Source organism: Girardinichthys multiradiatus, chromosome 6, assembly GCF_021462225.1.
Source record: "Girardinichthys multiradiatus isolate DD_20200921_A chromosome 6, DD_fGirMul_XY1, whole genome shotgun sequence".
NCBI classification, from domain to species: Eukaryota; Metazoa; Chordata; class Actinopteri; order Cyprinodontiformes; family Goodeidae; genus Girardinichthys; species Girardinichthys multiradiatus.
The window spans coordinates 25759919-25786286 of NC_061799.1; the positions used below are offsets into that span (position 1 = coordinate 25759919).

At 38.7% G+C, this 26368-nt stretch overlaps 1 protein-coding gene across 3 annotated transcripts in view; it reads left to right on the top strand.

Annotated features, from left to right (window-relative positions):
• The first annotated feature begins 2566 nt into the window (after positions 1-2566).
• The window catches only part of LOC124869841 (tensin-3-like), a 65734-nt gene continuing 41932 nt past the window's right edge, over positions 2567-26368 (top strand). The window contains exons 1-11 of one of the 3 annotated variants that reach the window (XM_047367997.1): positions 2567-2900; positions 18391-18561; positions 18989-19039; positions 19150-19272; positions 21330-21394; positions 23765-23848; positions 24559-24674; positions 25084-25144; positions 25307-25382; positions 25483-25612; positions 25855-25920. In XM_047367997.1, coding sequence (XP_047223953.1) covers positions 18409-18561; positions 18989-19039; positions 19150-19272; positions 21330-21394; positions 23765-23848; positions 24559-24674; positions 25084-25144; positions 25307-25382; positions 25483-25612; positions 25855-25920 — 925 coding nt within the window. In that variant the 5' untranslated portion in view covers positions 2567-2900; positions 18391-18408. Of the gene's footprint in view, positions 2901-16646; positions 18562-18988; positions 19040-19149; positions 19273-21329; positions 21395-23764; positions 23849-24558; positions 24675-25083; positions 25145-25306; positions 25383-25482; positions 25613-25854; positions 25921-26368 lie in introns of those variants that run through there. The other 2 variants (XM_047367999.1, XM_047367998.1) reach the window with 2 other exon arrangements.

A 26368-nucleotide genomic window follows, 5' to 3' on the forward strand; every position in this document is an offset into this window, starting at 1 on the left:
GTAAGACTGCCGACCTGACTGCTGTCCAGAAGGCCATTATTGACACCCTCAAGCAAGAGGGTAAGACACAGAAAGAAATTTCAGAACGAATAGGCTGTTCCCAGAGTGCTGTATCAAGGCACCTCAGTGGGAAGTCCGTGGGAAGGAAAAAGTGTGGCAGAAAACGCTGCACAACGAGAAGAGGTGACCGGACCCTGAGGAAGATTGTGGAGAAGGGCCGATTCCAGACCTTGGGGGACCTGCGGAAGCAGTGGACTGAGTCTGGAGTAGAAACATCCAGAGCCCCTGCGCACAGGCGTGTGCAGGAAATGGGCTACAGGTGCCGCATTCCCCAGGTCAAGCCACTTTTGAACCAGAAACAGCAGCAGAAGCGCCTGACCTGGGCTACAGAGAAGCAGCACTGGACTGTTGCTCAGTGGTCCAAAGTACTTTTTTCGGATGAAAGCAAATTCTGCATGTCATTCGGAAATCAAAGTGCCAGAGTCTGGAGGAAAACTGGGGAGAAGGAAATGCCAAAATGCCAGAAGTCCAGTGTCAAGTACCCACAATCAGTGATGGTCTGGGCTGCCGTGTCAGCTGCTGGTGTTGGTCCACTGTGTTTTATCAAGGGCAGGGTCAATGCAGCTAGCTATCAGGAGATTTTGGAGCACTTCATGCTTCCATCTGCTGAAAAGCTTTATGGAGATTAAGATTTCATTTTTCAGCATGACCTGGCACCTGCTCACAGTGCCAAAACCACTGGTAAATGGTTTACTGACCATGGTATCACTGTGCTCAATTGGCCTGCCAACTCTCCTGACGTGAACCCCATAGAGAATCTGTGGGATATTGTGAAGAGAACGTTGAGAGACTCAAGACCCAACACTCTGGATGAGCTAAAGGCCGCTATCGAAGCATCCTGAGCCTCCATAAGACCTCACCAGTGCCACAGGCTGATTGCCTCCATGCCACGCCGCATTGAAGCAGTCATTTCTGCAAAAGGATTCCCGACCAAGTATTGAGTGCATAACTGTACATGATTATTTGAAGGTTGACGTTTTTTGTATTAAAAACACTTTTCTTTTATTGGTCGGATGAAATATGCTAATTTTGTGAGATAGGAATTTTGGGTTTTCATGAGCTGTATGCCACAATCATCTGTATTAAGATAATAAAAGACCTGAAATATTTCAGTTAGTGTGCAATGAATCTAAAATATATGAATGTTAAATTTTCATCATGACATTATGGAAAATAATGAACTTTATCACAATATGCTAATATTTTGAGAAGGACCTGTACAGACCAAAGGTTTGGACACACCTTCTCATTCAAAGAGTTTTCTTTATTTTCATGACTATGAAAATTGTAGCTTCACACTGAAGGCATCAAAACTATGAATTAACACATGTGGAATTATATACTGAACAAAAAAGTGTGAAACAACTGAAAATATGTCTTATATTCTAGATTCTTCAAAGTAGCCACCTTTTGCTTTGATTACTGCTCCACACACTCTTGGCATTCTGTTGATGAGCTTCAAGAGGTAGTCACCTGAAATGGTTTTCCAACAGTCTTGAAGGAGTTCCCAGAGATGCTTAGCACTGACTGTATACTGTATCCACCTCCTGCACAACACAACTGATGGTCCCAACCCCATTTATAAGGCTTGAAATCCCACTTATTAAACCTGACAGGGCACACTTGTGAAGTGAAAACCATTTCAGGTGACTACTTCTTGAAGCTCATCAACAGAATACCATGAGTGTGAGGAGCAGTAATCAAAGCAAAAGGTGGCTACTTTGAAGAACCTAGAATATAAGACATATTTTCAGTTGTTTCATACTTTTTTGTTCAGTATATAATTCCACATGTGTTAATTCAGAGTTTTGATGCTTTCAGTGTGAAGCTACAATATTCATAGTCATGAAAATAAAGACAACTCTTTGAATGAGAAGGTGTGTCCAAACTTTTGGTCTGTACTATATATATATATATATATATATATATATATATATATATATATATATATATATATATATATATGAACTGTATGTATTTGTTGATTTTTTTGCAGTCGCACCTATACTGTCTTGCCATTTATTGTCATTTCAAAAATATTTTACATTCCTGCTACATTTACAATTCCTAGTTTTTCCAAATTTAAAGCATTTACTGTCTCAGGTCTACTTATAGACAATAGGCCTACTTATTGATTCTATTTTAGTGCATAAGCAGAATAGAAATAATGCATAAAAAGAATCTCTGATGCATTTAGTTTTTATGTTATCACGAAAATAGCAATGTTTTTACTTAAAACATAAACATAGAAATAAAAATTATGGTTATTTTACTAGAAACATATTTTATTGCAGGTATGACGCATTGAATAAGAGACTATCTTAAAATGTAACATACCTTAATTGATTAAAAAAAGTTTTTATGGTTACAGTTTTTAGGGTGTCCTGTGGGGGGTATCTGCTGTGAGAGAAGTGATGGTAAGAACAAATGGAGGGAGGGTGTGGAGGGAAAACGGGGCGGGAGCAAGAGAGCCTCGGCGGCGATGTGGGAGGACTATCCTTTAGCCAGAACTTGTGGTGGCTTCCTGGACAGAAGGAAGTGAGCTCAACAGAACCAGCAGGACCAGAGCTTTGGGAGCAGAGCAAGGTCTTCCATTTTATCACCAAGACAAAAAGGAAAAAGCCGAGGAGAGAACCGGATTCGTTTGGTAGAAAGTAAACCCGCTGAAGCGCCTTTGATCACACTAAGATCACATTCCTGCAGAGGGAAATGAGCCTCTCACCCCGCACTAAGCCTATATGACGGGCTGAGGACTCTTTGGACTTCAGCGCACTCTGTCAGTAGCTTTGGCTGTCTGAAAGAATCCAAACCTTAAGAAGGTTTACGCTTTTCCTGAAAAGGTAAGTCACGTTTTAGGCAATTTCCCAATGCTGGTAGGGATTTAAAGTCGGGCAGGTCAGTAATTAAAGTAAGAATACTTCTTGACTCGTAAGTAGTTTATTTTCAACTTTTTTATCCATCTGTTCAACCTTTTGCCCAGTCACATAGGATAAACGGTGGTATGTCTGCGAGCAGACAACAGGGCACAACTTTAAACTTTTATTTTGGCTCACACCAGAAATGTGTGTGGGTAAGTGGATTGTAAGGTCAGAGAATGAAATCACTAAAACTAATCAGAAACTGATCTTTTATTTTTATTTTTTTCATTTAGAAGTTTTTTTACTTAATGTGAAATAGTGTCACTGAAAGCATTTGGACTGGATTCCTTTCAGCCTGGCTGGACCTTATGTATTTATGTCTTCTGCAGTGAACTGTATTTCTTGCACTGGCTGTAATTTGGGGTTTCTTGCTGTATTGGGTTATGGTGCACCAAAACCTTTTCTTTATTTATATATATATATATATATATATATATATATATATATATATATATATATATATATATAATGTGAAACAAATGGGATCACGATTATGAACGACTTGAACCCTGAAGTGTATTTGGCTCAGACAAAAACAAAAGGCAATACATCCCCCTTTGTTGTTTGGAGCTTTCTGCCAGTGGATAAATAATGGAGACAAACAGATTGTCTTTTTTTTTTGGCTTGAGCTACAGCTGCTTTGCGGTATTCGTGTCCTGAGGGCTCTGCTTCTCAGTCAGCCATTGTTGATGACATGTACAAGTGTGCTTACATCACAGCAGCTACAGCCTTTCTCACCTGGAAATCAGACACATCAGCATCCACACCCTCATATCCTTCAACCAACAGAAACCATTCGTTATTCTAAACATTTCACAGATGAAGCTCTTTTAGGATTACCCTTAATAAAAGAAGTAGAGATTCAGGGAAATATTTTTGAACTTGCAGGTGTGTCTTTTGCTTTGTGTTTTATTTTACAAATACCATCCAGTTGTGTATTATTTTTCCAGTGCATATTTTTACAAATATAAACACATTTTTACAAATATGCACTGAGGAAAGAAACACAGTCAGTTAATGAAATATGGATTTCCACTGCAGTTTCACAAAATACACAGTTTTAAAATGTGCATTGAAGAAAAACTAATTGTATTAAATGTATTTTATTGCATATCTCAAAAACAACCTAGGATGACCAAAGTCCTTTAAGTCAAATAAAAAAAATATATATATATAATAGCACAGGATGTACTGCAGGTAGTCAGGTGGGACTAACTTTAGCCTCGATCATATAGTTTTTATCAAGACTTTGCTCGGAAAGATTGCCAAAGGTCTTTGATAGTGAAATTTGGTCCTTCTAGTTTTTCCAGATTGACCTTTACAAACAACTTCTATTGAAAATGTATTCGCCCCTTGGCATTTTTCTTGTTTTGTTGCCTCACAACCTGGAATCAAAATAGATTGTTTGCGAGTTTCCACTATTTCATTTACAGAACATGCCTACAACTTTGAAGATGTATTTTTTTTATTGTGAAGCCAACCACAAACAAGACAAAAAAAAAAAAAAAAACAGAAAGTTTCAGCATGCATAACTGTATACCTCCCCCGAAGGCCAGTACTTTTGAGAGCCACCTTTTGTGTCGATTGCTCCTGCAAGTCACTTTGGAGAAGTCTCTATGAACGTTCCACATCTTGCCACTCAGAGTTTTGCCCATTCCTCAAGGCAAAAACTGCTCAGCTCCTTCATGTTGGATGCTTTTCTCTTGTGAACAGTGATCTTCCAGTCTAACCACATATTCTCAATTTGATTGAGGTCTGGAGTTTGAGCAGCCCATTCCAAAACATTTAAATGTTTCCTTTTAAAGCACTCAAGTGCTGCTTTAGCAGTATGCTTTGCATCATTGTCCTGCTGGACGGTGAACCTCCGCCACAGTCTCAAATCGCAGGGTGAATGACATGTGATTTGCTGAAGAATATCTCTATATTTAGCACCATCCATCTTACCCTCGACTCTGACCATTTTCCCTGTCCTTGCTGCTGAAAAGCCTCCCCACAGCATGATGCTGCCACAACGATGTTTCACTGTGTGGAAGGTGTTTTTGGGGTGATGGAATGTGTTGGGCTTGTGCAAGACATAGCGTTGGTGGCCGTAAAGTAAAATTTTAGTCTCGTGTTGCGACTCTAACACCTTCATCCATACATTTGGGGAGTTGCCCACATGGCTTTTGGCAAACTCAAAACGTGCCTTCTTATTGTGAACACTAAGTAATGACTTTTTTTCTGGCCACTCTTCCATGAAGCCCAACTCCATAGAGTGTACAGCTTATGGTGGTCCTATGGACAGATATTCCAGTCTCTGCTCTGAAACTCTGCAAGTCTTTCAGGGTTGCCTTTGGTCTCTGTGCCTTATGCCTTATGTGATGTCACCAGAGGTCCAGAGGTGTAGTATGTTGGAGTGGAAGCTTGTTTGTAGGAGGGTAGATTTATCCTATTTCAATAATATTGTAACAACGATTTGAATAAAAGTCTGGCTTTCTAAGGTGGTAATCGCAGAGAGAGCACCAGTTAGATGCTTATATGACCCCCAGTTCAATAACCATTCCAGATGATGCCTTTCTGGTTTCTTTAATGAGCAGATTTATGTGGGTTGCATACATAGGTGTGGTTCTACAAACAAATAGACAAATAACACAAATTACAAATCAATAATTACCATTTTGCATATCAGTAGGTTACATAATATAACACAGCCACATGCTGTCTTGTAAGCCTAACTGATAGGCCTGAAAGCCTCAACTGGTAGCCTAAACAATATTTAGTGACAAAAATAAAATATGCTGGTTTAGCATCCATCCAGTTTTGTGTTTTAATCACTGATAATGTGAAGATTGAGTACAGGGAAAGGAACTGAATGTCGTACTCGTCGTCTTCCACTTTATCCGGGACCGGGTCGTGGGGTCAGCAGATTCAGCAGAGACATCCAGACGTCCCTCTCCCTAGACACCTCATCTAGCTCCTCCGGGGGGAGCCCAAGGCGTTCCCAGGCCAGCCGAGAGACATAGTCCCTCTGGCGTGTCCTGGGCCGTCTCCCGGTGGGACGTGCCTGGAACACCTCCCGAGGAAGGCGTCCAGGAGGCATCCGGTATAGATGCCCGAGCCACCTCAACTGGCTCCTCTCAATGTGGAGGAGCAGCGGCTCTACTCCGAGCCTCTCCCGGATGGCCGAGCTCCTCACTTTATCTCTACGGGAGTGCCCGGCCACCCTACGGAGGAAGCTCATTTCAGAAATGTCCAAGACAACTAATCTACTAAACTAATTATCCTTACTGAGCAGTATAAAACTCACCAGTCTCATGGACGCACGATCTCAACAAAACAGCACGTAAACCGCTTCAAAACTTAGCTTATGAGATTTCTCAGTGCTTACAGAAACACCAGTTTTAACTTTTCTGAACATTACTTACTAAAAACGGCCGTGCGCCCAGGTGGCGAGTCCAGGAACTACACCACAGTCCTGCCTTCAGAACAAATGTTAACAACTAAATAGCAAATAAAATGGGAAAACTTTACCATGACGTGTTTTCTACAATTGACAAACTAAATCTAAAGTGAGTTTGATTGATTTTACAGAAGCGTTTGGCCAGTAGCTTTAAGTTAAATGAGCAGTGTGCTGCCCTGCTCATGAAAAGAAAGAAGGGTGTCTGTTTTACTGATTCCACATAGCAAATCATAAATAAAAGCTATAGCTAAATGAGTTATTCTAATTGTGTGGGCTGAAGAAAGGGTTGGCTTTGTGTACTGTCAACATTACACTGTGATTGCAGAATGGGACGGAGAACCAAGACATTGCATTTGTCACTGTATTGCTGCTGTAGGCACTTTGGTTGACATGTGTAAGTCATTAGACAGAGTGGAGATTGTAGAGAAGAAAGAGGAATGAAAGCAATAAAGGGGTAAGAATGGTAAGGAATATGGAAACAAGAATGGCGAAGTGAGAGTGGGAGCGTAATCCATTTTGGAACGCATTCCACCATGACCTTGGGACAGAAAATGGTAATTAGGGAGTACTTGGGGAGGCTCAGAGAATGCACATATATGCTCAGAGTTTGGGCTGTCGTTTTTATTCAAAATATCTTGTGAAAAAGTGAGACAACTACAGTCTAGAGTTACAGGGTTGCAGAAAAAATGTACTAAAAATACCCTGCACCCACTTCTGTGACTTTTTTTCAATCGCTCTCATGGCTTGTTTATTTCAGTTCTTCAAGCATGAATGGGTGTCAAAGCCACAGCATAAACATACAGAGGCCCTGACAGGAAAAGGCCTGAACAAACTGTGGCCTTGTCCTTTTCTCTGCTCTTACACCAGTCTGCCAGTGGACATGGTATCCTGCAAAATTAGAAAAACTCTTTCTAAAGTATGACCACAAATCAAGTTAGAAAAATAAAACTGAACGTATTCATCATATGGTATGGCTTAAGGACAAAAGCAAAATAACAAATTTATTATTCATTAAAAACTTCCGCCATTTGATGGAATTCTGGTCTCATTTGACCAGAACAAACACAGAGAAAATTCATCCGCATTTTTAGAAACAGTTAAAAACAGAATAACACACCATCCAGCAACCAGCCTGGAGGCAACTGGACTTCTTGAGGCATTTATGACTGTGTTACTCAGATTTTTAAGCAAATAATTCAGGAGGTTATTATTCTCCCCAGACAGCAATGTTCTAAACTATATGCACCCCTGCCTGTTCTCAATCTGCAAAGCAGATGCAATATTCACCATCTCTGACTGAAGTTTCACTGTAGCACAGATGAAAGCTGATTGTGAAATACAAACATGCTGTATTATTTCACATTAGACAAAGAACTTTAGTTTAATAGACCTATAAAATTTTCATGTTCTCTAAAAATGGGGGATTAGTTGGGCCAATGTTTCAATCGCAAAACAGATGTTTGAGCCCACAGAAGCAAATCAGTGATTTTTGCTGTTTTAATGGGGGAGGGGCATCTTGATTGCTTTCATATGTTTCCATGCCTTATGTTTATCAGCAATATACTTTTCCATACCTAATATCATTCTGGTTTGCACTTACATTCACTTGATCATGGATTAATAGTTTCACTAGAGCCTTTATTTCTGATTTACTCTCGTTTTAGAGTGATCTCTATTATGGCTATATTTGTGTCCCTTCACTGAATAACCTTTGGCAAAATCTGAGGACTGGTTATCATAACAATTTGACTTGCAGACTTGTAGCAATCCAAAGATTATGTTTATGCAGTTACTTGATATGTTTTAGCAAGTTTTTGTCAGTTGTTATCTCTTAAGGTGGCATGACATGTGAACATGAATTAGACCCCTTTTGCCTCCAGAACTGCCTGAATTCTCCACTGGATAGAGTCATCAAAATGCCAGAAACATTCCATAGAGATTCTTGTCTATGTTGACATATCATCACACAGTTGCATATCTCTGATGCAAATCTCTCATTCCACCACAACAAAAAGGTGCTCTGTTGGACTGAGGTCTGGTGACTGTAGAGGCCATTGGATTACATTGAACTCATTGTGATGTTCAAGAAACCAGTTTGAGATAATTTATTATTTGTTTGATTGTACATTATCATGTAGCCATCCATACCCTGTGGTCATAAAGGGATGGGCATTATGAGCAACACTACTCAGGCAGGCTGTGGCATTTAAACAATGCTTAGTGCCAAGAAAATATCCCTCAGACTGTTATAGCACCAACAAAAGCCTAAATTGTTGAAAAAAGGCAGGAGAAATCCCTGCTTTTAAGAGGTTTAGGCCATATTCTTTGGTTGTAGCAAGTTGCTCTTGGAACTGTTGTTACCTTGCTATGATCTTGAAGCGGACTTTCCATTCTCTCGTGAGCTGGCTTAGTTGCTACTTTTGCTGATAAGCAATTGAACATTTGAATGTAATAAAGTGGCTAGATAGTGTTTACAGCCATCCTAAAAAAAACAACATGCACAAGTCACTAATGTCACTTCTTTCCTTCACCTCTTCTAACCCCCTTGGCATCCCTATATCACACGCTACTGATCTGCTTACCATTTTGTACCAATGTATGCGATAATAATATTGGAAGTGGCCCAGATCTGCTTTTCATCATTTTAAATATTTATGGACCATTAACGGATCACGGTAATATAGATTGATCTGATAAAATGATTAATAAGCAAAACAAATTTACCAATTTTATCATTTCATTTTCCATGATCAGCATGTCCATTGTTCCCTCAGTAAACTAATAATATATATTATAGCAGATTACTTGTAAAGCCTCAGCTGTTTTAGGGGGTACAAAGAGACCCCAAGGTGGGTACAATAAGACCCATAGAGGGGGTTATGACAGTTGGCTTCTTTTCAGTTAAATGAAAGTCAAAGTACTAAGGGACTAAAACTGCAAAAGTACACAGACAAGGTACAAAGTAACCAGCACCCAACTGATGTTGGAATTATCTGTTCTTCCTTTGTGCAATTTATGTCTAACCCTATAATCCTCGCTATTTTATCTGCTAGTTTACTGGCTTAAATAAAATGGAAGAGTGTATTCAGGGTTGGCCATGTAAAAAGTGTGGCATCTCAAATGGAGTGTTTAACACAATGCACTCCAAACATTGTTGGCACGAATCCACAATGTCTGCATGCATTTAACATGAAAATGGAATGTTTCAAATTTAATTTCGGTGCTATTCAGGATAACTGAAAGAAAGGCATTTAGAACAACTTCCAAGTACTGGTCATGCATGTGTAAACGTGGCTGACATTACCAGCACAGCCTAGTCAAGCACTTACCTGCAGGGTGGTTGAAGCACGGGGAGCCAGACACACCCTAATCCCCAACATCCTGACCTTTGGAAACCTGTTTCAGCTTGCTCACCATAGCCCTGGCAACCTGTCTCTAGAATCCTGCTTGCTCGGCTGACAGACTGTTTTTGCCAGCCTAGTTCTCAGTGCCATGGGTGGGCTCTGGATTTGAGAACGTTGCCACAGCTTACTCTGAGCCTTTGTGAGCTGCTGCTGTGCTTCAGGCAAGAAACAATGCCGTCAGGGCAAATTAAAGACCAATTATCTCTTAGTCGTGCTGAGGCAAGTTTTTCTGAGTGATGAGTAAGAGAAGTGGGAGGGTGCAGTAGATAAATTAGGTTGGTTGCAGCATAATACTGCATCATGTGAAATTTAAATTCAGGGATTAACTTTGTAATTTAATGTTGAGTAGAGTTTTGCACCTGTATGGAAATAATTTGGACTGGGTAAAACTATTTATGGAAATCTTGGCATCAACATGGCCAAGTCAGTCCTCAGTAATATTTTACTATAAAGTTGAGGACAACAAATTAATTATTTACATAGAAGGATATTGACCATTACATATAATATTCAAATGTTCTGCAGCTTAACCACTTGTGCTTCTTACAGATGCCCTTTTAATGTAATCCATTGTGGTCTGGGACACTCCCTACCTTACATAAACTTCTATATACATTAACCTCTTGGCAGAAGTATCTTTAGAAATAATTAAATGTTGGTGGATTTAAAGTAAAGTTTTCCTTGACCATACTCAGGCGCGTAGTTAGACAAGCCCCGGATTTTTTCTGAATAGCCCCAGACTACTTGATAGAAGAAATGTAGAAGTATTAAAAAGATGCATCCACAAAATGATATTGGACTTTTAAAAACAATCAGATTTTTTCAAGTGTGTTCCATATAATCACCTCCCGCTCCACCTAATCTGACAATGAGTTAAAAGGAGAAGACAAAAAATAGTTATTTGTGCACTCGCAGCACCACAAATGCGCAACTACACGCACAACCAGAGATGGACTCTATTCTGGAGAACTCCAGAACAGCAGTTTACCCCCGTCGACCTGCTTCCTTCATTACCTGAAAAGTTACAGTGAGCGGCTCGAACAGGGCTCATTTCAGAGCAACCGCGGAGCCAACCGGAGAGAGGGAGCCTGGTGCGTGTGTGTGTTCAGGAACAGGTGGAAGCAGAGCGGTATAACCCAGGCTGAAGATAGCGGTAAAACCTGAACGCTGACTCAGAACGGGCTAAATGTAAGTTACAGCTAATCACTGATTCACCCAGCAAGACATGAGGTGGAGGTTCACTCTAATGAGCATCTTCAGGATCATGATGAGGAATAGAGAGCAGAGGGACTTTCACCTGAGCTACAGGTGAAGTTAAATGATCTGTGATAGAAAACAATAGCAATCTTCTCTGTGAGCTTCTAGCGGGATTTCCATCATAATGTGAAAATATCTGGTCCTTTACTTCAGTCAAAATAAAAGCATTTAATCCTAACGTAGCTGAACACAATAAAAGGTCCTTCAGATCAACACATTGCATCTCATTGCTGCAGCTGTTCTTATAGTCTAGTTCTACATGTAGATAGAAAAATTGTTCCTCAATAAACCAGGAAAATATCTCCTGGTTCCAGTAAGATGTAGTAGAAAGAGCAAAAGTAAGCCTCCCTCTTCTCTTTCATATCTTCTGTGCTGATTCTAAACATGCAGCTCTGGCTTTAAAGATGCAGTATAATTAAGAAATAAATCATAGCATTTAATCACAGGTGGATCATTGATTAGTTAACTATTTTATTTTTCTGAATTACACATGTAATATTAAATAAACTAATTAAACAAGGATACAGTTTTACTGAAGGTGAGACATACATACCAGATGTATACAGTTATTAATAACTGTAATATTAGTACTGATAAGGTCCAGGATGAGGCTCTATGCTATATTTTAAACACCACAACTTAACAACCTTTCCTCTCAAAGTGTTTAATAGTAAGAACTGCATTAATGTCTCACATGATCCGTGCAGAACAAAAGACTGTTGTAAAATGTTTCTTTTATTATTATTGGCAGGCCAAATTTCTCCAGAAGTGGAATGAAGGGCTGAAAAGATGGCGATAAAAGAAAACAGGTTCATAAAAGAAGGAACAATTTTAATTAAATGTTTCAAAAGCTCTTGGCAATAAAATGTGTTTTAGGATTTTACCATTTGACTAAGATTTAGGAAAATCAACTTTATACTACTTTCCTTTTTTGAAATATAAGAATAAAGACAATGGAGCCTTAGGAGAAGAACACTTTGATGAGAATGCAACGTTTAAAAAAGGTAATTTATGTAGATGAGAAAAGAAGCACATTTATCTGGCCCATAGTAAACTTCTCTAAGTTTAAGAAAAAGTTTTGTCATCAAAAATTCAGATTAAGTTCTTTTCTAAATACCTCAAAATGTGTCATTATTTGCTTCAGCAAAATGGTTTTTCATCAGGACTAAACTCTGTTTCTCATTATCCTTCATTCAGCTTCTAACAAAAATAAAAAGTAAAATTATTGCAAACCTTTTTTGTTTGATTCACAATAATTTACATTGTCTAAAACCAGCTGAGACAGAGAACTCATACAATATGTCCTATATTATTTTAACTTTACATTACCTATAAATTGTCTTATAGAAATCTAAATATTTTGGATTTGGGCTAAAGCCCCCAATGTTATGAGACCCTAAAAACGCCCCTGATCATACTGATACATCGCGTGAATTCTATTTACATCTTCCAGTATGGCATTTTTACAAAGAGCAAAGACGGATAAAAAGCATGTGAAAACATCCAAACATTTACGTCTTAAACAGGATAATATTGTTATACCAGTCCTTTCATCTTTCAAAGAAGGAGGTGAAGAAATTGATTCTGATTATGAATACAAGCATTTTTATCTGCCTTGCCAACTTTATTGCTATGGACAACAATGGAGGTAAATGTAATATATATTTTAATTCAGTATTGATTTGGGATTTTCTATCCATTTTAAATTACTCAGAATGCACTAGTTGGGTATTTAACTATTTTAAAGTGGTAACTTTCTGTTTGTTAAGAATGCCGTCAGTGAGGGAAAGACTGGGATGTAAAAAACCTTGTTCCATATTGAGATCATAGCATTAATCACTTAATGCAGATTTGTTGGCTGCAACTATGTCTTTCCACCACATCCCAAAGGGGCTTTATAAAATTGTGATAAGCTGACATGAGTAGGCATCAAAAGGCAGGTACACTGTGGTCAGAAATAAATTAAAATCAGGACTTAGGAAAGATGTTCTTTGGTTTAATATCTGTTATTGTCCAAATTTTTTGAGCCTGTGCAAATTGTAGATATACATAGTTTACTCTTAGCAAACAGCTGGTGTGGTCATCGGCTGCTGTAGCCCATCTGCTTCAAGAGTCAACATGGTGTGTGTCCTGAGGCATTTCTTATACCTTGGTTGTAACAAATAGTCCTTTCAGCTACTTTTTCCTTTTGCCCATTCTCCTCTGATATCAACAACACATTTAGTTAATGTTTTTCCAGACCATCTTTTTGTGAACTCCAGAGATGGTGGTGCGTAAAAATCCCAGCAGTTTGTGATTTTCTTAGACCAGCCCATCTGGCTCCAACAAACATGCCCCATTTAAAATCACATAAATATTTTTACTTCCCCATTCTGATCCTTGGTTTGGACTTCAGAAATGTCTTTACCACTTCGAGTTGCTGCCATGTGATTGTGATTGGATGACTTGATAGTTGCATTAACAAGCAGTTTAAGCTAACTCTAACAAAGTAGCTGGTGAGTATATGTTGCCATAATTGTTAGTAGGCAGAGGTGAAACTAGCAATGCAATGCATTGCTACAATACATTGCTGGTCATTCATGCCTAGCAGCTTCCTTGCATATCTGGGCTAAGCATCCATTGACAGTAATGTTTGCTTAATTTTTTGGTATATAGATAAGGGGTGTTACAAAACTTCCTCGAGCAAAATGGATCATTATTAATACCTTCCAAAATGTCTCCCCAATTAGAAATGTTTTAAATCACTGGTCATGGTATTACCAGATTAACACACTGTCATCTTATAACACTTTCATGTCATAAATAAGACATTTTTATAAGATACAATTCCTGGCTGTTATTGGACATACCATGATCCCTAAATCCTGGTCGGCATGTTCAATAACGTCTTATTAGTTGACTGTTTCTCCTTTAGAATCACATGTGAAATGGTCTAAATCAGCCATTTGTTCCAACAACCCCTGAGGACCACCTTTCGACAAAGAAGACCTCGACCAACACACGCTGGAAAAACATAGCCCAGTTTCCCTGAGAGATGACCTCTTCACACGGCCTATTTCATTCCGCTCCGAGGGTTGGTTTAAGCCATGACTACGCTGTCCACCATTTATTACTCCCTCCATGTGCCTGTTCAGATGGATAGACTGTAGCCTGGAGTCGTCTTACACATAATTGATGGACACATTCTTGACTGTGGATCATTTTCTCACAGCAAACAATCAGGGTCATTCCAGGAACATGATAATGTTTTTTGACTGCCTATGAAATGTAAATATAAGTGTGTGTTTCAATAAAATATGAACTTATCTGGTGCTATTATATAGATAACCTTTAAAAATGCTGTCCAAAACATTTTATTATTTATGTGGTTAAGATGAATTTGTAAAGTTTGTAAAGAAAATGTAATTTTTGTACTTTTTGAAAAGATTTTGGAATGCGGGATGTCAGTAAATCTTTTTTTCAAATTATACTAGGTCATAGTGGTTTATTGACACATGAAGAACGTTCAAATGCTGTAAAACATTCCAAAAATTAAAATAAATAAGTTGATAAAAACAAAAATAAACAAAAAAACTTGAATTTAAGACTTTTATTTATTTATAAAGGGCTTTACAAACCAAAAGGCAACCAAGGTTCTATACAGGTGAATCAAAAATAGAAAGATAAAAATAAGATAAAAGCAAAAAAACAATAAAATACAAGTTTAACAATACAAGCGATAAAATCAGCAGTAAAATGTATTGGTGAAACACGGACTGGCCTAATGGCTGTGCTCACTAAAATTAAAAGCCAATTTAAAAAAAGGAGCTTTTAAAATAATTTAAAGACTTAACAGAAAGAGGGTGATTTGTTTCAGATCCTTGGAGCTGCAGCTGAAAAAGCTGGTCATGAGCCGAGTCCTAGGAACAACTAAGAGCTTCTGGTCTTGAGATCTACAGGGGACTGTGGGCTATTGTTGAAGTGGTGTGTCTGTGTGGTTGCGGGGTCGTTGTGGTGGAGGCTGGCCCCGAGCGCGTTCCTGCTGTCGGGACCTCTTGCCGGCTGAGTTTGTCTTATCTTGGTATGGGGTCGGAGGTTCCGTTGTGGGAGCGGTGCATGGCGCATTTGCCATCGCTCAGGTTCAGGCACGAGCCCGTGCTAGCCCGGACCAGGTTCAGGTGCTGCGGCGGTCTGCCTGGCTCCACCCCCGGAGGGAAGGGGACCACCTCCTGGGTCCGGGGGCTGGTTGTCCCTATGTGGTATCGGCATCTGGACCTGGGAGTATAGAGTATGTATGGGGAAGGTGAGTGAGTGTATGACATCCATTGAGTGTTTTTATGTGTACGAATGAGGGTGGGAATGTTTGATTGTGACTGTGTGCCTGTTTTTTGTGTCAGGTTGGGTCTTGGGCTGCTCCCTCTCCTGGATCAGTTTAGGCCCCCCATCAAATGTGGGGCCTATTTCCTCCCCGCCACACTACCTGCCGGTGGTTGGTGTCTCTGCCCGCCGATGTACCTGTGGTTCTCGGTGTCCGGGGCTGGGTGCTTTGGTGTGTCCTGGCTCACTCCCAGTGGCTGCTTGCTGGGACCTGGCTCCTCACACTCGCTATTCCATGTTTTTATGGAGAAACATTGTATACACAAGTGTGCTCACACTCAGACCCACAGGTGTTTGGATTCAGGGGTTAACAGATACACAATCGTTCTATATTGAGCCGCAGTTACCACTAAATACATCTTGCATTCATAAGTACCGTGCACTTTTTGGTAAAAAAGCTGTGAATATGAATGTTTCTGGAGGTGTAGAAGCAAGCAGAGTGTTATTTTGTATTCTCTTCATACTTCTTTCTCTCCTCCATTCCTTTCTCCTTCTCTCCCATTTTCCTTTTTGTCCCACCTCTCTCTCTTTTGTGCTTCTTATTTTTTTCATTTTAATTTCTATCTCCATGTCCGTAATAATTGAAATAATCCGAAAGCAGTTTCTAATAAAGTTTCTGTAATAAATATCCAGCTGAGCTTTAAAGCGTTGGCTGTGATGCTGTGAAAGTAAATCTATTGGGCTTTTTCTTGGCACTCAGACAACAATTCTGAGTGCTACTCTGCCGGACAGGACACGGTAAAAAAAAACAAAAAAAGAGATCTACTGGGGATGTGTGGATGTAAAAGCTATTTAAGGTAAGAAGGTGTCAGACCATTTAGACATTGAAAAACCAAAAGCAAAATCCTAAAATTTATTCTAAAAGAAACGGGCTGTCATTGGAGGGAATCAGGGTGATATGTTCATGTCGTCTAGTCCTCGTTAGCAGACAGGCAGCGGAGGTTTGAACCAGCCGATGCACAGGATTAATTATCCTTTACTGTCCTCAGTGTGGAAATTCATGTATACTGGCAGAAACCTGACAATCAAAGGGGGAAATGCAGAGACACCCTAAAATAAGCAACAGTGATAAAAATGAGAAAGAGACTGCACAGTAAGGACCATAACAACTTATAAAAAAACTTTACAGTTATGGTTCTAAGAAAGTTAAAAGTGTAATAAATAAGTAAATAGAAAAACTAGACTGTTGTGCAAACTATTTACAGAAAATAAGGACATGCATCTTTGAATTGATTAAATAAAATTTAGTACTTTTTGTTTGTCTTTAAAGCACAATAACTGACTCTCATACCCAAATGAGGAGCTGGTTACAAAAGAGAGAAGCCTGATAACTAAAGACTCCAAAAGGGACCTGTAGATCCTGGTAACACAGAGTAAGCTTTTGTAATGGGACCGTAGAGAGCAAAATTGTTAACAGAGAGTGAACTGAACTTTGATGTTCATGGGTATAAAGGATTTTTTAATGTTATGAACAGGATTTTGTAATTAAAAATTTTACATGTAGATGTAGAGAAATCCCCCCTTTTACCCATATAGAATGGCATAACGATAAACCTCTCTAGATGACACAAAGGCATCACACGGGAAAAATTAGTTTGTATTTTTGCAACATAATGGAGCTGTAGATGGGTGGGTTAAACTTGGTTAAAACTTAAAAGTTCCTGATCATAATGGGCCAAAAGTTCTGCAGGGAGCCACAGTAATGCCATCCAGAATAACAGACAGAGTTAGATGTGAACTGTGAAAGAGTTAGATGGCACTATCACTCCATCCCAATAACAAATTGAGCACTGCAAAACATAAAGGTTGGAGCAAAGGGAGAATTGGAATTGGACTAGGGAAACACCCTATGAATTGTATATAGGTGAACATTTCCAGTGGAAATTGCTCTAATCTGCTGGGGCATGAACTTCAGACATCATGGGGTACCCTGTGGTTTCTGGCAAAGTGCTTAGAGTCCTGTGTGTTGAGGAATGGGGCCTCCCGGGATAGGGCTTGTTTTGGCACATCCCAGAAATGCTCAGTTGGATTGAAATCTGGAGTGTTTAAGAGCTGCATCAGAGCCCTGGGCTTGTTGCTGTGTTCATCTGCCATTCAGGGAATTAATTAACATGTAGAAGTATGCTTAATCTTCATTAATAATTTACAGTTTCTAAAAAGGTTGTAAATGTGCCATCACATGAATGCCAGATCCCAATTGGTCTGTTGCAGCAAACTTAGAAAACCTGAGCAAGTTGTCCTCTTCAGCTTTAAGCTGACTGGTTAGTTTTATGATCAAATCTTCTACATTTACATCTTTTATGGTGTTTTCAATAGTCAGTTTATGTTATAATTTCTATTCTGTTGGAACTATGAAACAGCTTGCTATTCTGTAGCAAACAGCATGGCTGCATATTGATGACTAGATTAGAATGTAAAACATCTGTCTGTGAGGTTTGGAAGGATTGCAAATGGTGACTGGGCCTCAACCACCGCAACAGGAAGTTCATGTCCATGAGGTAAAATTGACATATGGCCACAGAGGGATTTAAAACTGGTTTCAGCTGGAACTCTTTTTTGGTAGTTTTTTGTTTTTTACTTTGTCACTGTTGCTGTGACTTAACTCAGCTTGCTTTGGTCAAGTGATTTAATACTATTGTTGTGATACTTCTTTCCCACTGCAGATAAGTGATAATTGTCTGTTCTGTGCTGAAAAGGCCTTGCTTGGTACAGTACTTGTGACACATTCTGTTGACCGTTGCTGTGTAAACAAAGCATCCTCTATCTTACAATGTTGAGCTGATGTCATTCTCCAGAGATATCTGCAGAAAACATGGATACAATGACTATAGCTGGGGACTTTGACCATCAAATATTGACTCAAGTAAAATCACCTGCTTAATATGGGAATGGTGTGAGAGAACTGAAGCGCATTGTCCTTCTGTATAACCAGTTTGTTATGTATGTTTCCTAAAAGGATTAACAAGAAAGATTCATGATGGAGGAGGGATACGAGCTCGACCTCACCTATATCACTGAACGGATCATTGCCGTCTCCTTCCCTCGGGCATGCTCCGACGAGATCTACTCGCACAACCTAAAGGATGTCACGCGGATGCTCAAGTCCAAGCATGCAGATAATTACCTGGTCAGTGCTGATTCTCTGTCTTACCTTGAAAATGAAAAGTCCAGCGCGGCGCCGGTGGTGTAGGTGTTAAGCGCGCGACCATGTGCAGAGGCTATAGTCCTCGATGCACCTGTCCCTGGTTCAAGTCACGGACCCGGCGACCTTTGCCGAATGTCTCCCCCTCTATTTGCCCTCTTTCCTGTCTACCTACTGTTAGAAAAATGAAAAAAATATAGGCCTCTAGTGCCGCAAAAAAAAAAAAAAAAAAAAGAGAAGCCAAATGTTACAGCGCACACAGTATCGATTCAAACTAGTACTGATGGGTTCTTATTGGATATTAATTTGAATGTATTGATATCAGATTGTCTCTTTCATTCATGCTAAGAGTTAGAATTAAAGCAGAAATCAGAAGACATGTTTTTAGTAATCGGTTTGTTGTTTTCTTTAGATTATTAATCTGTCAGAGAGAAGGCATGACCTCACTAAGATGAACCCTAAGGTAAGGGTATACTGTATATCTTTTCTCTTCATGTTATTTCATCAGCATATTGAGTGGAAAACCAAAATAAGCAGAGAACGAACGGTATCATGAACTGTGATGTTTTGTAGACTTTGGACACAGGTTGGCCAGACCTACATGCTCCTCCGCTGGATAAGATCTGCACCATCTGTAAGGCCATGGAGAGCTGGCTCAATGCTGACCCTTTACATGTGGTCGTTATACACTGCAGGGTGAGCGTCAACTGAATATGTAGGGTCACCTGTATTTTTCAGTTGCTGATTGTACAGTTAAAATACTCCAGATCTAACCCAATCAAAAATTTCAAGTTGTTATAAAATTACTCAATTAGTGTCCGTTTTATTGTACCCTTAAATGTTCTTAAGAAAATAAGAACAGCAAGATTAACAAAATTATTAATTTACTAATATTTTTTTTAAATGTAACACATAAACCTGAATCAGGGTTCTGAGACCATCTTAAAAATGTTTGGAAAACTGAAGAAGTATGAAAAGAAAAAAAACTTAAGTTTGAAAGAATGTGTATTTCTAGACTCTTGATGATGGATTACTCAGAATCACAAAATCAAGCTTGAATTATTAATATTCTGATGTAATGAGACAGAAATTGAAATTTTCAAAGCTGAAAGCATTGATTTCTTAAGCTGATAAGATATTGAGACTGTTATCACTACAAACAAGCTTGAGATCTTTGTATCCCGATATAAAAACTAAGTCTTGAAAACTCATAACCAACATTTCTTCAGGATAGTGAGAAAAAAATAATCTATCCTGACAAAACAAGCTTAAGATTGGTGTATCACAATATAACAACATAGTAAGTCTTGTAACCATAAAATCTGAATTGCAAGAGATAAGATGTTGAAATGTTTACTACAACAAAACAAGCTCAGAATCTTTGTTGCTTGACAGAACAGCACAGTACTTTTTTAGAGTTCAAAATGTTAATTCCTCAAGACAATAAAGGACATGAATTCATATCGGGACAAAACAAGCTTGATTTCTCAGTTAATCAAAACAATAAAAAACTGAAATCCTGGTGTTAGGATGCAATAAATCTTGAAAACTCAAAATCTTGATAGGTCGAGACAAAAGGGATTTTTTTTTTTTAAACAAGCTCAAGATTGTCGTATCTTGACATAACAACGTAGGAAATCTTAAAATGAAGTTTCTTTATTTCTCAAGAGGGTAAGATAATGAAACTGTCATCATGGCAAAACAAGCTCGAGATATACCTTAGCTATGTCTTTTCATTCTTGGAGGCTACAGACAAAAAAGCCCAATAAAAGTTACATAAAAATAGCTAGACGTTACTTTGGCCTTAGTTTGTATCTCGATGCCAGAAGTGATCCGAAAACTGATTTAAAGTGATGGTAATAGTAATAACAATGGTCATGAGGCTGATTCTTTGTCAGATCAGTCTTTTTTGTATAAAGGTGCATAAAGAAGAATCTGTGAAATCACATCAACACATTTTTAAGTCCTTTCACTGTGGATTTAATCTGTAACCCAAATTCTGTTTTAGAATTGACTGATTCACAAGGAATTGTTACAGTTTAACCCTACTGGTACTGGTCTGTATGTATTTATTTGGTGTTTAATCTATTATAAATTAATGCACAGTGACTTTATAGCAATTAACTCTATATTGTTAGAGTATCTTTTAATTCATTGGACTGATCTTGAATATAAAGTATTTGATAAAACCTTACCCTTTGTACTACTTCGATTAAAAAAAAAAATAAAACAGTCAGATTATTGACTGAACAAAGTCCTGTTTACTTGCCCTAAAAACCTTAGTTGACAAAGTAAATTCTTAGTTTTGTGTTCTCGTAAGCACTGTTTTTCCATGATCATGATTATTACACCTGATTATACACCTGGATATTGGAAAACGCTGTTTTATTTGATTGCAGTTGTAGTTTGAATGACAACAGGGGATTTGTGAGAGTCTAGCACAAATCTTAAGAAGTTAGGACCCTAAACATAAATGTTTTGTGTTTTTTGATGTAACTCTGGTTTAGTTGAGTCACTTCACAAACATCATAAAATTGTACTTCTAAATACTATCCAAATACTGCAAACAATTTCTTTGTTGTTAAATGTTACTTAAAACCAAAAACATTTTAAAAAGATGGAAAATTTTGAGAAAAGTAAACAAATGCTGAAAACTAAGTAACAAATGAAATATGTTTTTGTGTATTTGAAGCCATTTTAAATCAGACTAAAACCACGTGTGTTGAATCATCCTATGTCCTGTTTTTTTGTAGGGTGGCAAGGGTCGAATTGGTGTTGTCATTTCCTCCTTTGTGCATTTCACTGACGTATCCGCCAGGTAACCACAACCCATATTGTGATTGATGTCATGTTACTATAACGATCCTCTTTTCCTCCACATGATGTCAAGATTTATCATAACATATGCGGATTCACTCTTTGTTGTCATTGGACAGCAAACCACAATAATTCATGCAGACTCATTTTGTTTAGACCATAACCAATGTCATTGCCCAACCACACTTGATTCATCTGCCTTCTTTAATTTTGGCTTAAGGTGACTTGGAAAAGTGACTCAAACAAAAGTTTATCCTCCAGAATCAAAAGAAAACCGCATGATTTCAGCCATGAATCACCCTGGATTGAATGACATAAATCGGCTCAGAAGCATGTGTTTACCCTGTGATGTCCTCCGGCCAGAGTGTCGGGTTAAAAAATCGGATTTCTCAAGAACAAAACCCATTTTATTTTCTTCCAAGCATTGCCAGTAAGGGATCATTTCAAAAGGGCTGATGCTACAGGGACCCAATGGTTTGAAAAAAAAAAAAAAATCCAGGTTTCTGCAATGTGAAAAAAAGGACCAGGATAAATCTTTCCAGAACCTAAATGTGATCTGTAACCTGTAAAATCAACTAAAACACACACAGAAAAGTAATAAAAAAAAAAAAGTTGCGTAAGTGTCCACACCCTACAACATATACTTAGTTTTTTATTTTATAACAGCACTGGATCTATCAGCATAGCAGAGCAAGGCATTATTTACCCTCTCCTCTTTGCAAAAATGCTATAAATCTGTGTGATTGTGAGTGCATTTGCTGTTCACAGCCCTCTTCAGATCATCTCCAGATATTGGATTCAGGTTGGGTTTGCCTGGGTTATTCCAACACTTCAAGATGTCTTCAATTGAAGCATTCACTTGCTGACTTGGATGAATGCTTTGGGTCTATGTTGTGCTGAAAGATGAAGAATGATGATAGGTATTGGAAATTTTCCATAATCCCCCCCCCCCACCCCACCCCACCCCAAGCATAATGCTGCCACCACCATGCTTCACTGTAGATATAGTGCTCTTTTGTACAGAGTTTTATTTAATTTCTTTTGCCAAACAAACCTTTTGGAATTATGACCAAAAGGTTCAACCTTGGTTTAATCAGAACATACTGAATTCTCCTATATGCTTCTGGGAAACCTGTAAAAAAGCACTTCTGTCTTTTTGACTTAGTCCCATAACTCTGCTATAAAAAGAATTGGGGAGGTTGTTATCACATGGAAAACACAGTCAGTATTTGCCTGAAATTCAGTAGCTCCTTCTATCTTCTCTTGTCATGAATTTTAGAGAAACTTGTAGTTCTCGCTGATGTCACTCTTGTGCCGTATTTTCTCCACTTGATGACAGTCTTTACCGTGCTCCATGGTATATCAAATGCTTTGGACATTCTGTGGCACTGTTCTTACTGATATCATTTGACAATGAGATACCTCTAATGCTTTGGAAGCTCTTTATAGCCTTTGGTATGAGATGCGAGTAAGAAAATGTCAGGAAAAGCCTACTATAATATCTGAACTTAATTTAGGGACAGTCAGAGGCACTTTATATGATGGGAGGAGTTTACTGACTGCTATTTTATTGGTTTGAATTTGGCCACTAATTTTGAAAATAGTTATAAACGGGTGTGTGCACCTATGCTAAATTATTCTAGTCTTTCATTTGTTTTCCACTTTTTAAATATTTGTTTTTTCAATTGGGTTATATAATTTATAGGTCACATCAAAGGAGGAAAAGGTGCCACAATGATTTATATGATTTATCTTGCTCTTATTTTGTACACCACAAAAACCTGGTATATTAACAGGGGTGCTTTAACTTTTTCAAATCCACTGTAGCTCTTTCCTGCACGTGGAAAGACCCTGTTCCATGATCACAGTTCAGCATTTGATTAAACCGGTTTCTAATTTACGTTTGTGTCCAACTGAGATAGAGCAGCTCACTGGACTGAATGTAAATGGCTGAGCAGCAAGAGGAGCAAAGGAAGAGAAGGGAAAACAATTAGCCAGATTTGGAAAAGGAACAAAAATACAAGGGAGCAGAGGGAGAGAAGCAGAGGTCCGGTGAAAACGCGACAGGGTCTGTTGGTTTTAGGTCTCTCTGAATAAGCCAAGCTGTGCACACACACGGGCCTCTCTCTGTCCCTCTGTGTTTACCTAAGGTTGACATTCTCTCCCTCTATGCTGGAATCCTCTGTCTCTCAACTTACTTTCCCTCTTTTCTGATGCGTGAAAAGAGGGAAAAAGTGTGTGTGTGTGTGTGTATCTGCTTTGGTCAATCCTAAGTGAGTTAGGGTTAACACTATCATAGTCCAGAGTGTGATCTCTCACTTGAGTCATAATTACCTAAAGTGTTTAGTGCGTCTTTCTGTCTCCATCAAAGTGCTGATCAGGCGTTGGACCGCTTTGCAATGAGGAAATACTACGATGATAAGGTCTCAGCTCTGATGACACCTTCCCAGAAACGGTAAGACCCATAACACAACCATACCCTTCCATTCAGAGGCATACTTTACATCTGTGCTGTTTGACTCAGCACACTTCTCCTGCTCACACTAACATAATACTAAACATTTTTCTAGGTTTGAGAGCAGAAAAAAATGTTTGTTTTGAAATAATGTGGGGAAAAATACAAACAATTATTAGGAGCATTTCATGTAAACGTTATTGCCAAAGGTTTTATTAATTGGTAGAGTTTGATGTTTGCGTGTCCCTAGTTCATTCAGTGCAAATGGCTAAATCATTGCTGAAGTAAATGCTTATTCTGCACTGCCAACCTACTGGTTTTGTGATAGAAGTAATATTATTCTCAGGTTGCACTGACTTAAAGTCTATAACTGGGTGCTCTATAAAATTATTTTAGTTGGTAAAGATTCACCAGAGATCTAACTCATCTAATATTCCCTTAATTAGCTCTGATCAGTGATCAACCAATACAGAAAAATCTGAAAAAAATGTTTTTATGAAATAGAGCAAAACTAAGAATTCACAGCATTTCTATAAAAGCATCAACCAACAGCATGTAGTTTAATTAACCTTTTATGAGTAAGACAAAAATTTGAATAAGGGTGTAAATCCTTAGTTTTGACAGACAGACAGACACATGATTTCTGTTGTAGAAATCCTTTAGTCTTTCCAAATGTTAATTTCCACACCTTTGCATTCCATTCCCTTCAGGTACGTTTGGATCCTCAACAGTTTGTTAAGTGGATCCATGAAGATCAACGCATCGCCCATGTTCTTACACTGCATCATCCTCCATGGGATCCCAAACTTTGACGCCGCCAGCAGAGGTTAAACTCGTAATGTTTACCAAAATACCCAGCTACCAGAGTTAGGGAAATGAAAGGGTTAAAACTCAACCACATCAGAGCCTTATTTGAACTTTATGCCTGTCTCTTTTTTTCCCAACACACTTGAATGCTCAGGCACATGGAGGTTGTGTAAAAAAAAAAAATAAATAAAAATCCTAAATTCCCAGTTTGCAGCAGAGCACTGGGACTTCTTGCGTTTCGAGGTACTTTTCGGGGAAATTACTGTTTTCATTCATTTCGTTGAATCAACAAGAAGCCGTCACCACATCTCGGAGTTAAAATCCCTCTCTCACAACAACAGCTTAACATGTTTCAACTATCAGCAAAATACGCTAATGTTATCTGAGCACCTGGAAAAAAAACATTCATTTCATTTCTTTTTGTTTAGTGTGTCACCCATACATCAAGGTCTACCAAGGAATGCAAGCGGTCTACTCCTCTGGAGTCTAGTAAGTATCGTACACATGGGGCTCGTAGCAAAGTGAATATTGTGAACTTCAATGCATGTTTTAATACTGCTGTAAAAATTTATTTGATGCTAATTTTAATGCAGTTTAAGTAGCAGCTTCCTCAATACAGCTCAATTTGACTGTATCCTCTTTGTTTTCAAGTCACATTGGTTCAGGTCACAGGGACCGTGTGTGCATCAATCTGGAGCCCGCTCAGCTCCTGAAAGGGGACATCATGGTAAGATTTAAAAAACAAGGCATCTTCCCAAAGATGGCAGCTTTGATACCGACTGCACTGACTGCTGTGACCATGCTGATTCCCTGTTTTCTTTTTGTAGATTAAATGCTATCATAAAAGCGACGTAACCTCAGAGCGCGAGGTGATTTTCCGCCTACAGTTCCACACGGGAGCAGTACAGGGTTACAACCTAATGTTTGAAAAGGAGGACATGGAGAACGCCAACAAGGGTACACCTGAAAAAGCTCTAAGAGCAGGGCTCAACTTGCACCTCCTAGTGAACAGCAGCTCCCCTGCTTCTTAACCCTAACCCTACTAAGCTCAGACTGGACACAATTTAGACTTTCAGCCCACTAATCTATTTTCCTTAGCTATTTTTTGTGTACTGAAAGAATCAAAGTAGCAGAATGAAGATTTATTTTCTGGTTCTGAATGCCTGATATTTACAGCATTCCTGTGTGTGCTGTCATAGATCTCAGATTTCCAGACTACGGCAAAGTTGAGCTTGTCTTTTCCGAGGGACCAGAAAGAATCCCAGGTAAGTTTTCATTCCTTCAGCTTAAAAAAATAAATACAAGATAGACTATTCAGAAAGGAAGATAGAGTGCTCTGTTAATTTTCCCTTCCGTGCTTCTCACTCTTCTCCCCCGGTGAGATGGGATGTGGAATGCCACAGAGGGGAAATGTAGTGTGAAGTGTGTGTTGACAGAGGGGTAAAGAAACACAGCATGTGTTGCCCCAGAACCCCACAGGAGTGGACCTATGTGGGTCTGTATCATTAACTATGTGTTATGTGCGCATCTGTGCCTATTTTGTTAATATGATTATCCCCCACATTTTGGGAATGCATGTAAAAATATTTTTAATGGTCTTCTCCACTGGATTTAGTCTGGAAAATAAAGGCTTATTCCGATGACTAATTTAGCTATTTTGTGAAGTGAAAGTGTTATAAGAATGCCTATTTCAGCAATGCAATGAAATTTTAC